Source organism: Agelaius phoeniceus, chromosome 16 (assembly GCF_051311805.1).
Source record: "Agelaius phoeniceus isolate bAgePho1 chromosome 16, bAgePho1.hap1, whole genome shotgun sequence".
Classification (NCBI taxonomy): Eukaryota; Metazoa; Chordata; class Aves; order Passeriformes; family Icteridae; genus Agelaius; species Agelaius phoeniceus.
This window is the reverse complement of record NC_135280.1, coordinates 3,342,524-3,357,098: the sequence shown is the minus strand read 5'-3', so window position 1 is coordinate 3,357,098 and position 14,575 is coordinate 3,342,524. Positions and strand designations below refer to the sequence as shown.

Below are 14,575 nucleotides of genomic sequence, written 5' to 3'. Positions count from 1 at the left end.
AGGTTCAGCTGTTCCAGGAGGGTCAGCTGGGGTTTTGCCTTACAATCTGGGGAGTTTCCATGGCAAAGGCAGGATGGGAGGACAAGGTCATGGCTGTAAGAAAAGCACACAGGTGAAAAGCCAGAGTGCACAAATTTATTTACAAAAATTCAAATTACAATATAATACAGGAACTTTTTACACACAGAATATTAGAACTGTTTACTACCAGAATGTAAAGAAAAATATTTTTTGGGGTTTTTTTCTCCTTTTTTTTTTAATAAACCACCTATTTATTTTCAGCTATTGTTATACAAAGTTGCAGAACATGCACATCTTTACAGGTCTTTTTTTCTTTTAATACAACGTTTTGCTAAGTGCAAATACTAAGTTTCTCTCTCCACCTTTAAGGCAAGTAAATGGGACACTGCAATTAGCTGTAAGAAGTACCTGTTATGGGATCAGCCTGGGCACAGCAACCTCCTCATTGCCTTCAAAACCTTTAAACAAGTGGTTCCAAAGACTGTGAGACAAGAGGGAAAGTGGGATGCAGGAGTTAGAAACCAGGTCAAGGCTGCATTGGGTGGCTCAGTAAAAGTTTCGGGCTTTTTCTCTCCTTTTTTTTAATAAATCAACACAGATTCAGAAGCAACTTGAGATCTCCTGGGTTAGAGGGGAGGAGCAGCCACGTGCTTGGGCTGCAAGGTTTGGTGCAATGGGGAGAGGGGCAGTGCTGGGTGTGCTGGGCATGGTGTACCTGCACACCACAGGCCAGGCACTGATTTATCCTCTCCTGGACACAAGCAACCCCTTGGCTTTGGCAGGGGACCCAGGGAACCCTCCCTTCCCTTCCCTCTGTATCCTCCAGGCTCCTCCAGGACCACGACAGCTGTGCCAGGGCAGCAGTGACCCCGATGGATCACAGCCCCAACCTCCCTGTGCCACCTCTGCAGCCCCTCTGCTCCACACCCTCACTTCCCTCTGCCAAGGCTCAGCTCTCCATGCCCACACATTCCTGCACCACCATTTTTTGCTGGATGATCATCTTATTTCCTTCTTAGTTTGGGCCACTGCCTGATCCCTCCTGCACCCACCAGGAAGGGCAAATCCCTTGGAGAGCCTGGAGGGCTCATCCAAACCAGCCCTTGAGCCCATAAAACCTCAGCTATTAAGCAAACAGGATTCCCTTTCCAGGAGGGAAGGCACCACTGCTTCTTCTGCCCTGGGTGTGTTCTCTCAGCAGCTGCTGTGACAAAGTTCTCCCTCCCCAAGCCCAACAGGATTCCTGTCCCTGGCTGCTGCAGGAATCAGTCAGTGCAAGGCAGGATTTAAACCTGGTCAAAGCCCAGCTGAGCAGCAAATGATAGAGCTCCTGCAGCCCCCACACCCCTGCCAGGAATAAACTAATTTGAAATAGAAAATTCCAGCAGCAAGGGAACAGCAGTTGGTTATTAATGCTAGAGAGGCCACGGCACAGAGGAGCCAGGGAGCTCCACAGGGAATGTTTGACCCACAGGCAATGGGAAAAGCACTCAGCTCCACAAGGCAGGGAAATCCTCCAGTCTGGGAGACCTTCCTGGGGAGAACAGTCCCCAAATGCTGTGCCAGGCCCCTGTGCAGGAGCATCCCCCTGACACCCTGTGCCCCTGCACACCCGAGGGCTCCTGGAGCGCTGCACTGGGGCTTTGGCAGAAGCTGTGAGGTGGAGACAGGGAATTTTACCTGAAAAAAACCAAAGAAACCCACAAAACACCTGGATGCTGAAATACAGGGGGGAATGACAGAGGGGAAATGCACCCAGAGAGCTCCCAGCAGGACAGAACAGGATGAAGGCCAGAACAAGACATTTGGAGAACAACAGCACAAATGGGCTGCTAAAAGCCAGCCCAACATTCCTGGGAAGAGGGGTTTTTTCCACTCCAACCATTTTCTTTTCTAGATGGGGCCTGTACCAGGTAGCACAGCCAAGGGATGTGGAGAAAGGGCTTTGTGCCACCCTCCTCCCACAGCCCAGCACTGCACTCCCCACCTCTCACAAGGAAGTTTTGCTTTTCCCTCACTTTCTAAGCCCAGCAATACTCAGGTTTAACTTTTAACACACTTTTCCAAAGCCAATTAAGCTGACACACACATTTTCATGAGTTATTTGGTGCTGTGGAAGCAGCCAGCTTCCTGCAGCATGAGGCTCCAGCCGCCCATTGGGTTGTGAGGGTTTGGGGTACAGGAGCTCCCAAGCTGAACATTCCCAATTTTCCTACCACAGGACACATCACTGCCTGCACGTCTGTCTGGGTGTCTCCCAGGCAGTTTTTGCAATAAAGGGCACAGCTTTGGCTCCAGGTGTTTCCACAGCTGCCTGAGCACTGCTGCCAGAAGCTGGGGGAGGTTTGGGATGCCAGATGAGAGCAGCAAAGCAAAGGCCACGTTTCAGAAGCTGAGGGGCACACACCTTTGGGGGGAAAACTGAGCCCTTCAAAGGGGGCAAGTTTAGTCCAGCCAAAGATTTGGGTGCCCAAATCTCCTGCCAATTTCTAACACCCCCAAACAGAACATGGCTGTGGGCTTCCTACCAAGCCCTGAGCAGTGGGACAGCTGCTGCAGCCCCTCGCTCTGCTTGGAGAGTGAGGCACACTAAAAATGCTACATTGACTTGCTTTTGAACAATTTATTTCTGCTGGGAGGTGCCAGCAGGATACAGGGATGCTGGAGAACACAGGAACCCCAGCCCTGAGCCTCACCACAGGCTCCTCACTCCTGAAGGTTTTATGCTTACTCGGATGCCAAGTGTCTCCTCCCTTCCTCCAGGACTCACTTTGCTGCTCTGGCCAGCAGGAAGGCAGGATTTCTGGGAATTCCCCAAGGAACAGCTGTATCCCTGTGTCCTACAAAGCCTCACTTTTCCTCCCAACAGCTGCCTGAACAGGCTTTGTCAAAACAAAACATCTGGAGATGCCCAGCTCAGGGGGGAATTCCACCCCTGGGAAATGTAGCACCAAACCCCGTGGCAGCACAGGTTGAAATGTTGGATTGCAAAGATTTGGAGAAGCCCTAGAGAGGGTGCAGCACAGGGACACTGAGTCCCCTGGCTGCTGGCTAAACCCCAGAGGGGCTGGAGTGGGGAGGGGGTGCCATTAAGGGGTGGTGGCTTTGCCCTGTGCTGTGGGGCGGGTCAGAAGCGGTGCCGGGGCTGAGGCCCAAAGTGCATAGGCAGGTTGTGCTCCAGCTGCACGTTGATCTGGGGGAAATCAAAGTTCACCCTCATGTTGGGCAGGGGGGGCACGTAGGGAGCGGGGATGGGCCCGATGTTGAGGGGGATGTTGTTGTACAGGGGCCGCACGGGGGGCAGGGGGAACGGGGGGTGCACAAAGGGGTATGGGGGCATCCGGGGCTGGTGGAAGTTCTGAGGCACCGGCCTGGGGATGGCCTCCATCCTCTGGATCTTCTCCACGGGCTTCTCCACGGGAGGGCCGATGCGCTTGAAGCTGTTCTCTGCACGGGGGGAGAGCAAAGAGCGGTCACCCCACAGAGCAGCTCAGCACCCCACCCATGAGCTCATCACCCCACAGAGCGGCTCATCACCCCACAGAGCAGCTCAGCGCCCCACAGGGCAGCTCATCACCCCAAAATGCAGCTCATCACCCCACAGAGCAGCTCAGCGCCCCACAGAGCAGCTCAGCGCCCCATCCATGAGCTCAGCGCCCCACACAGGGCAGCTCAGAGCCCTCCAAGCCAGCTCAGCGCCCCACACAGAGCAGCTCAGCACACCCCAGAGCAGCTCAGTGCCCCACACAGAGCAGCTCAGAGCCCTCCAAGCCAGCTCAGTGCCCCACACAGAGCAGCTCAGCACCCCAAAATGCAGCTCATCACCCCACACAGAGCAGCTCATCACCCCACACAGAGCAGCTCATCACCCCACACAGAGCAGCTCAGCGCCCCACACAGAGCAGCTCAGCGCCCCATCCATGAGCTCATCACCCCACAGAGCAGCTCAGCACCCCACAGAGCAGCTCAGCGCCCCACAGAGCAGCTCATCACCCCACAGAGCAGCTCAGCGCCCCAAAGTGCAGCTCAGCGCCCCACCACCATCAGCAGCCCCATCCCAAGCACATTGCACAGCATTACTGCTGCCCCTTGAGCTCTCCAGCCCGGCTCCTTTCACCAACACCACCCCACAAAGGGGGAACGTTTCCTGCTGTGGATGTGGGGCAGCCCCTGTGCCCCCCAACACCACAGCTCAGAGGTTCTGATGCCCCTCAGCTACTTTGACAAGCAGAGACATCCACAACGCTGGTGCCACATGAGAGATGGACACAAAAATCTTGCTCACAATCCCAGCAAAAGTCTGCAGGCAACAGCACTTTAAAAACAGACCAGCCTCCAGGAGAACAGAAGCCAGTGCAGGTCCAGAGACCCATCAGCTGCTGGGAACCCTGTGCTGTCCCACCATCCATCCTCAGTTTGATCCCAACAGTGACTTACCCCCATTCTTCTTTCTTTGCTCCTCTTCAGCCTCCTTCTGAATCTCATGAATTATCTTCTCATCATCTTCCTAGAAATCAAGGAATACCAAGAATCAGTGGGAGAATTCCTGCTGCAGCAGCTTTCTGTTCTCTCAGTGCTGCTTTTCTTTTCACCACATTTTCACAGGGAAAACCAACAAAGATTAATTTGGCTGAATTGTCCTCGTTTGGGGCTGGCCTAGATTTACCCAAAAGCAAAGCTGTGATGGGGGAACTGCAGCAGCACAAATAACCTGCACTTTATGGAGTATGACCAAGATGCTTGGATCAGCTTTCCAGGGAGATCAGCACTAAAATTCATCGACTTGACGGAAACCAGAGAACAGCGACCCAGCTCCACCCCTCTGAAGAGCTGTTAATCTTTTTAATGGCAATAGTCTATTAAATATTTACATTATCCTAGCACTTGTAGAGTTTTTGGCCCAACAGCTGGAATTAACACAACTTAAATCCTGGCTCTAGTAGCTAAATGGTGCCATTTAGATCTTATCTGTAACTCTAAGAAGGGCATAAATCGAAATATGGTTCTTTAATGTCTGTCTAGAGGTTATAGCAAGAATCTGCAGGGCTGCTGCTCACTGAGAAGGCAAGAACAAGCCAGAAACTGAATTTGTCCTGCTGCCTCTCATCACCTTAAGCTCTCTTAACTCAAAGGAGCACCAGTGAGATCCAAGGATGCAATGAAGCCTCAGGTGAGTTTCTGCATGTCTGTGGGGATGGAACCAAACCTGGAGATTTCAGGGAGAGCAGCCAAACCTCCAGGACAGTGCTTGGAACCCTGAGCCCCAAGGACTCCACAAAGCACAAGGCTCTGCTTGTTTTAGTCACCCTAATTTCAGTACTGCCAAAACACATAAATTTCTTCCTGAACACTCTTAACGTGAAAAATCCCTTATTTTGAAGAGTGCTCTGGAACTAAATCGAAAATGTGCTTCGTGTATGCAGCTACACTGAGATGATTTTAAGCTTCCCAGTCCCCAGCTGCCAGTCCTGCACATGCACAGCCTGGGAAGCTTGTGGAGAAATCCCCTCCTCCACCACCAGATAAGGTTTCCCTGGGAGACTGAAGTTATCTTAATGTGCAGCAAGCCAAAAACTCAATACTTCCCTCACTTTTATTATTCTCTGAGTCGATGGTTAAAAATTAAGACTTTCCAGGACATGTTTTGTTTTTTTTTTTTTTTCTTTCCCAAGCAGGCTGCTTGCATGGGCTGTTAATTACAGCTTATCTATCTCCACAAAAGCTGCTGAAGAATGGCTCTTCTGAGCCTATATGGAATGCATAACTACCCCTGTAGTATCAGTATTCCTGGCTGGAAAACCAGCTGGGCATGGCTCCACAGGCAGCCAAACACCCCCTGCTCTTTAGCTGCCCCAGCAGCACTCCCAAAGCTTGGTTTCAAGCTTTAAGACTTGATTTTTTAAATTTTTTTCCTTCTCAGACTGTATTTTGCAATGCTGTTGAAAATGGACACAGCCACCACTCCCATTTCATTCTATTACTGGAGAAGATGCACCTGAAGGTTTATGTGACAAGAAATATATTTTAAGCTCAGCTGAGCAAGATCACCCAGTATCTCCTTTCCCCACACAAAGGATAAACCTTACCTTAAAGCCCAGAAATGTGCCCTTAGACTAAAGTAAAAGCATTTTGTTAAGTTAAAGTCTGTGATTACAGAGTAAACTCTTCCCTGGGAGGGTGGGGAGGCCCTGGCACAGAGAAGCTGTGGCTGCCCCAACCCTGGAAGTGCCCAAGGCCAGGTTGGACAGGGCTTGGAGCAACCTGGGACAGTGGAAGGTGTCCCTGGCCATGGCAGGAGGTGGAGCAAGATGAGCTTTAAAGTCCTTTCCAACAAAAATCTATGGTTAATCCTGTGAAGTGGTGCTTCCCCTTCCTGTCACCGCCCCTGATGCTGCAGCTCTGGTCAGTCCTGCACAAAACTGGACACAAAGACAGCTTCCCCAGACCCTTCTGCAGGCAGGGCTGCTCCAGCCTCCCAGTCTAAACTGCAGCTGACCTCCCTCAGATGGGGCTGGACACATCCATCTGCCCCGGGGCTGCAGCCAGCTGCACTGGCCCAAGGTGCTGCTGGAATTGATTACTGCAGCTCCCAGAGCTCCTGGGAACAGGGAACCCATCTGCCAGACCTCCAAACTGAGCCCAGAGCTGCCCAGCACAGCATGAAACACATCCCCCAAAGTGCAGCAGCCACAGAACCCACTCAGCTCCAGCCAGGCAGAGCTCACAGCACACCCTGGGTGCAAACCCTGCCAGGAGCAGACCTGGATCAGGATGGTGAGTTCCTGACGAGTTCTGAAACCACAAATCACAGCAGAGCCACAACAATCCCCATCTCCAAGAACAGACCTTATCAGCCCTCTTGCTTCTCTGCTGATAAAAGTGTATTTTCCCACTGGAAGGTTAAGAAGTGCTTATGCTTAATGCCACATACCAAGATTTAGCTTGGAATTTTTGGTTTTTTTGCATCAGTATTTCTGAAAGACTGGTATCCATTATTATCATAAGAACAAAAAAAAGAACCCCACTACACATTAAGAGGCTGACATTAAATTTGGCAAGTGATGAATGCACAGCACCGTTCAATACCTGCAGTATTTAGGAAAGATCCACATCCCAGATGGAACAAAAGAATTGATGATATGTAAACAGCAAGATAATTTTAGGCTGTTCTTTAAGAAAGCTGATGCCACAAGTTCTGCCTAATACATATTGTGCAGGTCAGAATTAGAAAAAAAAACAACCAACAAACAAGTCCTGGTGCTATTTTAGTGAATCTTACAAAACACTCCTAATTCTTTGGAAGCAAAGGCTGTTTTTTAATACCACAGTAATTAGAAAGATGACAGATTCATCGAGGGGTAAAGCACCCACACCGAAAATTAAGATTTCATTAGCACACTTATGGCTGGTTTTGTGGTGAGAAACCTTTTAACATCACATGGGGTGGAGGCTGCAGAAAGATTTCAAAAGCTTCTTGTGTCCATTTCCCTGAGCGGGTTCAAGTCCCCTAATAAAGGATTAGATTATAATTTTAATGGCCTGTTCACAGGCTGTGTGGATTGAAGGCATTTATCTTGTCAAGTTAACAGTCATCTTCCTGTCAGCTGCCTTGCCTACAGCAAGACAAAAAAAAAAAAAAAAAAAGAAATTAAGAAGAAAAAAGGAAAAAAGGAAAAAAGCAACCTCCCAACCCTGGGGGTGGGGTCTCAGCACTGGGCAGTTTTTGTGAGCAAAGATGTAACTTGGCTTTTCTGCCAGAGAGGAAATGCAGGGCAATGCTACAGCGTGGCCCTTCCCCACACTCTGCTGCATCACGGGAGAAGGGAGGTGGCCAGGAGGAAAATGCAAAGGATCTCTGAGATGCATTCACCCCTTTTTATCTGCAGAAAGCAGACATGGTCATTAGCAGGAGCTGTGTTTTCAAGTGACAGAACATCACCAAGCTTTGCTCCAGACCCAGCAGCAGAATGCTCTGTGCATCCCATGCTGTAGCCAAGGAAAACAAATGCTGATCCCTGGCCAGTGTGGGAGCCTGCCCTTGCCATCCCCCACCTGGGAAAGGCTCTCACAGCATGGCATGGAGGAAGCTTTTCCTTTCAGCTCCCTGCCATTGAATCCAGGGAATGCAGCGATCTCGGAGCCAATCACAGCAGCACACAGGGCTTGGTCTGTGGATGGATTAGCGAGGAGCAGGGCTGGGTTGCTAAGAGAGGCACCTTTTCATGGCAGGGAGGCCTGATCCAACAATGCTGCTGCACAGGAGCCTCACCCAGCATCCACACAGGGCCCTGCCACAAGCAGAACGAGCTGCTGCAGAAACAAACTGCCCTTGGGAATGAGAAAATACAGCAGCAAAAGAGATAAAAGCTCAGCAAGTCACACAGAGACAACCTCCCCCCAAATAAAACCTCCTCTGCCCAGAACAAAAGTGCCAGCCAGGGAGCTTTTGAAAGCTCTGTTTTTATCTCCTGCGCTTCTCGTTATCTTTAATTATTAAGTGTCACCGGCAAGCGGCTGCCGCCTCCTGAAAAGAGGGAAAACAAGAGTCCTGGTGCCTATTTCTGGGCTCTGCAACTCCTCCCCTACTTTAGAAAGTGCTTCAGCACCACTGCCTCCCCCTTTCTGCCTCTTTACTGCTTTCTTTTTTCCATGTACGTGTGGCCGCAGCCGTTTCTAATAAACTTGAAATGATTTTTCACGACGGAGGCTTCCAAAGGACTGAGGGGTTTTGTTTCAAATCATTCCCAGATCAGCTGTGGAGAGGCTGAGCAAGAACAGGCCTGGGCTGTCTCTGGGTGCTCCTCCATGCAGCAGGAAGCAGGGATAAAAGCAGCCTGTGCTGTAAGTGGAACAGGGCATCCGCAGTGCTGCAGGAAAAGGGGGGCCAGCATGGGGACCAAGCACACGCTGGAGTTCAAGAAATGCAGAGTTATTTTAGCAACAGGCATTCCATATCTTTGTGTGAAATCCCCTGGATGAACCATATGCTCATGATTGAGGCATTTTATAGCAGTTAAAAAAACCCCAAACCCACCACAAACTCCACATCCTAAACTTAGGGGAGCTTCCCCCCATCCTCGCTTCCAAATCCTAAAGGCAGCACTGTGCACTTCATGCATTTCCTTGATGCATTTGAAGTTTTACAGAGTCTTCTCTCAACATCATCTTTTTATAACACCAGAAGGGGGGATAATTGCAAACACCTCATGATGATTAGTCTTCTGCTTTGAACTTTAACGATGGGCCTTTGGGAGGGTTTTAAGAGTTTACTGAAAACATCTTAAAACTTTAAAGCCAAAAAAAAGCCTCTGTGCAATATTACTGAGAGCCCAAAGATGAGTATTAAATTCAAAATAATATGTTTGAGAGCAGAACCTGGTTTACCAGAATGCATTAATCCCCATTGCATCCCAGGATTTGTAAAAAGTGGATGAAATGCACACAAGCAGCCTTAGGTTTGCTACAGATTTTTAGAAATCAGGGCAAACACAGCCCTTCCATCCCAGAGCCAATGTGTAGAACCATAAAGTGTCCTGAGCTGGGAGGGATGCACAAAGATCATCAAGTCCAACCTGTGGCTCTGCACAGGACCCCAACAATCCCACCCTGTGCCTGGTGATGTCCAAATGCTCCTGGAGCTGTGGCAGCCTTGGGGCTGGGACCATTCCCTGGGCAGCCTCTCCAGGGCCCCAGCACCCTCTGGGGGCAGAACCTTCTCTTGATATCCAACCTAAACCTCCCTGACACAGCTCCAGATGTTCCTTTGGGTCCTGTCCCTGCTCACAGAGAGCAGAGATTGGAGCTGCAGCCCCAAATCAATCAATCAATCTCCCCTCAGCTGAACAAACCAAACACTCCTCAGACAGCTTCCCCTCAAGGCCCTGCACCATCTCTCCCCTGGATGCTTTCTAACAGCTTTATTCCCACTGCTCCCTCCTGAGCTTTGTCTCTGGCAATGTTGCATCAGCCTCTCCTGCAGAGCAGAGCCTGCATGGACTGGGGGACACGAGGACTTTAGGCCAAGCAGCTCCCTGGGAAGGGCTCCTGGCACCTCCTACAGGGGTGCAGGGCACCAGTTGGCTCCAGAAGAAATGCAGGGATTAAACAATTCCTGCCTGGCCCCCCTGGAAGCTGCTCACCACAGCAGGACTGCAGCTTGTCTCAGAGCCAGCAAATATTGCACCGATACTTTTAAATCAGACTCCAGCCTGATTACAGCTTAGGGACAAAATTTTAACTAACCTTTAATTATGGGAAATTTTGAAGCCTCTGCTTTACTCTCTCAAGATCATTTGAGACAAAGACTAACAGATGCTGCCATTCCTAGAGGACTGCCTTTAATTTGTTTTTAACCCAAGCTAATGAGTAGGTTTACTTATACTTTCACAAGAATTGTTTCAGACTGGGAAAACATTAAACATTTGGAAAAGAACAAAGGTTCCCTATTTTAAAGAAACCTGAATTTTGCTGTAAATAATAGGGATTTAGACTCAAACCAGATCTTTCAAAGCCATGCCTTGGATGGACGTTATCCCTGGCAAAGAACAGAACACTACTGATGCAATGATCTTCCAGTCTTTCAAATCTCCATGTCAAGACTCAAAGTCCATTTTCCTCTTTACATCTACCAGGCTAATTCTTGTCTCCAGGTCCCATGTGAGAGCAGAGATCACCCTGGAGGGGTTGGGTTGGTGTCCCTAAGCCCCTTATGAGGGAGGACCATGCACAGAAATACCATCATTGCAGCTTCAAGCCAGCAGTTGAGTTTTGTGTTACTCTGTGCATTGCAGAAAGGACAATCACCCAGCTTCACCTCCCCAGCCCACCAGCACTCCATCATCCAAAAAAGAATTAAATAATAAAAGAGCAGGCAGTGCCAGCTCTGTGCTGACAGTGGGAAATTTTCCTTTGCCACAACATTGGTTAATTAGAGAGGTGGAAAGGGCCTGGTGACAGTGGCCTCTTTGTGCTGCTTATTTATTTATTTATTTGAAAGTACAGTACGAGCTTTTTTGAGAGGCCTCATGTTTTCTCTGGCTCTGAACAAATGCCATCCCCCAGCACAATCAGCAGCCTGGCAGGAACAACGGATGCCAGCACTGCTGAGCCCCAAATCACATCCTGCTGGAAAAGGAGTGGGACAGCAATCCCAGAGACTCAGAACCAGGTGTCAGAAATGCTCCAGGGGTGCCTGCAAGGAGGTGGTTGTGTATAGTTTAACAGCTCACACTGACAGGATAATTCAGGGAATAAAAGCAGGCAAGCAAAAGACTTGGAAGCTTATGCTGGTTGTGACATTGCTGGGAGATCCCCAAGAGCCTGGAGGTAGAAAGGAGAGATTTAGAGTGGATTTTCCCTGACTCTGTGCAGATGCAGGATTGTGCACATTCCCTGCAGACAGGGGGGCTGGGAACAGCCTGGAAAGCTGCAGAAACCCAAGACAAAGAACCATTAGGAAAAAGGAAGTTCAGGCCAGCCCTGGGAAGGCAGATCCACATTAGTGTTTCTCTGCGGCTTTGCTAAAATCAGGAAATTCAACTCCTGCTCCTTCCAACACTCCTGGATTTACAGTATTGAACACCTCTATTTACAGAGATTTACTTGCTGCAGCAAGTTTTCCCAAGCCTGTCACAGATAGGAGCTGTATTAAATTACTACAGCTCACTCCACACTTCAGCTCTCCCTCTGCAGCTGTTGACAACAGCCCTGAGAATGGACCCAAACTACAACTCTGGGCTTGCAGGCAATTTTCTCATGGGTCCATCTCTGTGACAGGTTTCACAGCCAGCAGTCAGATCATATGAGCACCAAAACCACAATTCTCCTTGCCTCCAAATGCCAGGCCATGCCAACACCATCTGAGCTGCAAAAGCAGGACTGAGTCCCAATAATCCCAAAGCTGGCTGCTGTGCCTGCTGCCAGCATTGCTCCCCACCAGCCTCACTCTGCAGAACAGCACTCAGAGCACTCCCAGCCAAAGCCCTCATCTGAAAGGAGCTGATTTTCCCTAAGGCAACATCAGCTCCTCCCAAGCTGTGGTCAGCTGTGACTCTGTGCTGTTGCAGGATCCCAGTGTGGTGTTTTAGCTGCCTTGGGAAAGGTAAAAGTTGAGCTGACTAAAACCATTTCCCCCCCAGTGGAATGTGTGTATTGCAAAGTGCCTGTGTGGGCGGTGATGGAAACTGGGGTGAGAATCATTGACAAAAATCCTTTGTTACTTACTGTGGGGTCTGTCCAGAGGGAGCACTTGGCACAGTCCTGGCAGGGTGCCCCAGGAGAGCGGGGGTGCTGGCAGAAGTGGTCGTAGCCGTTGATGGCAGCCCGGCAGAGGTAGCACATCTGGGCGCCGCAGCGGCACGACATGCGGTTACAGCCCTCCGACTTGATCAGGCCTGTCCCACACTTGTGGCACTTCCTAATCCGGGCAGCTGTCATCTTCTCCTCTCTGCAAGACCAGGGAGGATTAGCAAAGGGGTGTTTGCACTCACCAGCCTGTGATAAAATGACTTTTACAGCACCCCAGCAAGGCTTTAACCCCCTCCTCTCTGCTCCGATTCCATCCCCAAGCCTGCTGCTGTTCCAAGGAGGTCTGGGCTCAGCTCCACGTGGAGCCAGCCCATGACAGCTCAGAACAAAATAAGAGAAAAAAAGTCAATCACTGGCTGCATGCTGCAGCCCTGATCCTGGTTTCCACGAGAGCCAAAGCACCAGCCTCTGGCTTGGAAGGAATTTGAGATGCAAGTTCAAGGGCCAAAGGGCACTTGGATGCTTGAGTTGGCTGAAGGAAAATACAGCCAAGGAGATAAAGTTCAGGAAAAGCAAACATTTGGCTGTCACCTCTAGCTTTTATGTTTGCCTGTTGCTCTGGCTACAAAGTTGCCATGACCATGTATTTCTCTTCCAAGCTTGGCTGCTATGCTCCAGATTCACTTAGTGTTTGTTAAATTTAAATCAGTAACTGAAAAATAATCACATTTCCCCATAGAGGCGTTATCTTTTCTCTAAGATTCCCTATATACATTTTGCAGAGGTTATTGCTTTAGGTTTTAGAAATGGGTTTTCATCTAACAGAGCACAAGTGGGAATCCAGGACAAAGCTCAATCCTTGTTCCCAAGGGACACCCTGGCAGTGACACAAACTCCAGCACAGGCTCAGCTCACAGCAAGACTGTTTTGGCACAGAAATGAAGAAAGGCTCGGTCATTTAATTAAAAGACTTCAGAATATAAATTATCATCCTGAGGGCCCATTTTCTGACCGCTGGAGATCACGTTACACTTTAATTCACAACCTAGAAGTGAAATTTGATGACAGCAGGGCAAGGCCAGCGTGTTTGCATGGAGGGAAGCACAATTCTTCTGACACTGGGGATGGATCATCCTTAGCCAGGCATCTCCACCCAGCTGCTTCAGTGCATCTGCAAAGCTAACAAATGTTGGGGAAGATGGCAGGGAGGTATTTCTGAGGACTGCAGCAGAGCCCCACAAACTGCTCCATCAGCACAAGCAGAGGAGCAGGGAATGGTGAGGTGGGAACTCCCCAGCCTTGCAGACACCCAAGGTTCCCACAGAGTTGTAGCCAGCATGACCTGCACCCAGGCATGTGGAGATGTGCTAAGAATAGGCACAAAAACCCAACTTGAGAGTGACTCTCCTTAGAGCTGCAGCTGCTCTTCCCTCTGCCACTCAACAGGATGCTGTCAATGCAGATTTTTTTTTGGAAACTTTGAGCAAGGCAGGAAGTTTAGCCTGAATTCCAGCTGGGCTTCCCTTTCCTTATGCAGGGTTTCAAAAGGAAGTTTTTATTGTATCAGGCAGTTAGACTCATCTATCCACAGACACAATCTGCTGAAGGTTTTGAAACTGGTATTTTTTTTCCTTACTAGGGACATAACAACTCATTCCTCCTCCCTCTCATCCCTCTTTCCTACAGGGAAAGGATCAACAGAGAAAAAAAACTCATATCAAATCTGTAAAGATTTTCTTCTGAATTAAGGACTGTGGGATGAGCAAGCAAGAATCATTCAAATCCCAGTGGTGGAGCTTTCCAACCTCTACTCAAGCCAGACAGACTAAATCAGAGAGGAAGGGATTGGGCAATGTGGGCAAGTCCCACTTGGCTGCACCAGACATTTAGCTCCATAAATGAAAATTCCCTTGTTTCTTGAAGGCAGAGGATTTTGTCATTTACTGTAGATAAGAGGGAAATCAAACTGCAAAAGATTTTAGGGTAACAGTCAGGATTTACATCTGCATATTTCAAAATGTGACTGCACTTTGTAACAATTCCTACAAACTGGTTAGAAACAGGCAAAAGCTTCTGGAGGAAAACACATCCTCTCCCACAAAGCAGCAGCTGAGCAAACAGTGCAGTCTCCAGTCCGGATTTTCAAAGGCTAGCAATGACCTACTGTGACTCAATCCACTCCTCTGCCTGCACACACCACCTCCCTTCTCCCCCCAGCAATGCTAATGGGGGTTTCTCACCTCGGAGAAGGACCAGGTGCCAGCCTGCAGACACTGGGCCAGCCAGAGGAGCAGGCTGGGCTGGTGAC

At 49.5% G+C, this 14,575-nt stretch overlaps 1 protein-coding gene across 3 annotated transcripts in view; it reads right to left on the bottom strand.

Moving 5' to 3' along the window:
• Window positions 1–121: 121 nt before the first annotated feature.
• Window positions 122–14,575, bottom strand: part of RNF216 (ring finger protein 216) — a 76,558-nt gene continuing 62,104 nt past the window's right edge. For all 3 annotated transcript variants that reach the window (XM_054643900.2, XM_077186869.1, XM_077186870.1), the window contains 3 exons: window positions 12,244–12,466; window positions 4,459–4,528; window positions 122–3,468 (listed from right to left, as the gene is read on the bottom strand). In XM_054643900.2, coding sequence (XP_054499875.2) covers window positions 3,149–3,468; window positions 4,459–4,528; window positions 12,244–12,466 — 613 coding nt within the window. In that variant the 3' untranslated portion in view covers window positions 122–3,148. The remainder of the gene's footprint in view (window positions 3,469–4,458; window positions 4,529–12,243; window positions 12,467–14,575) is intronic.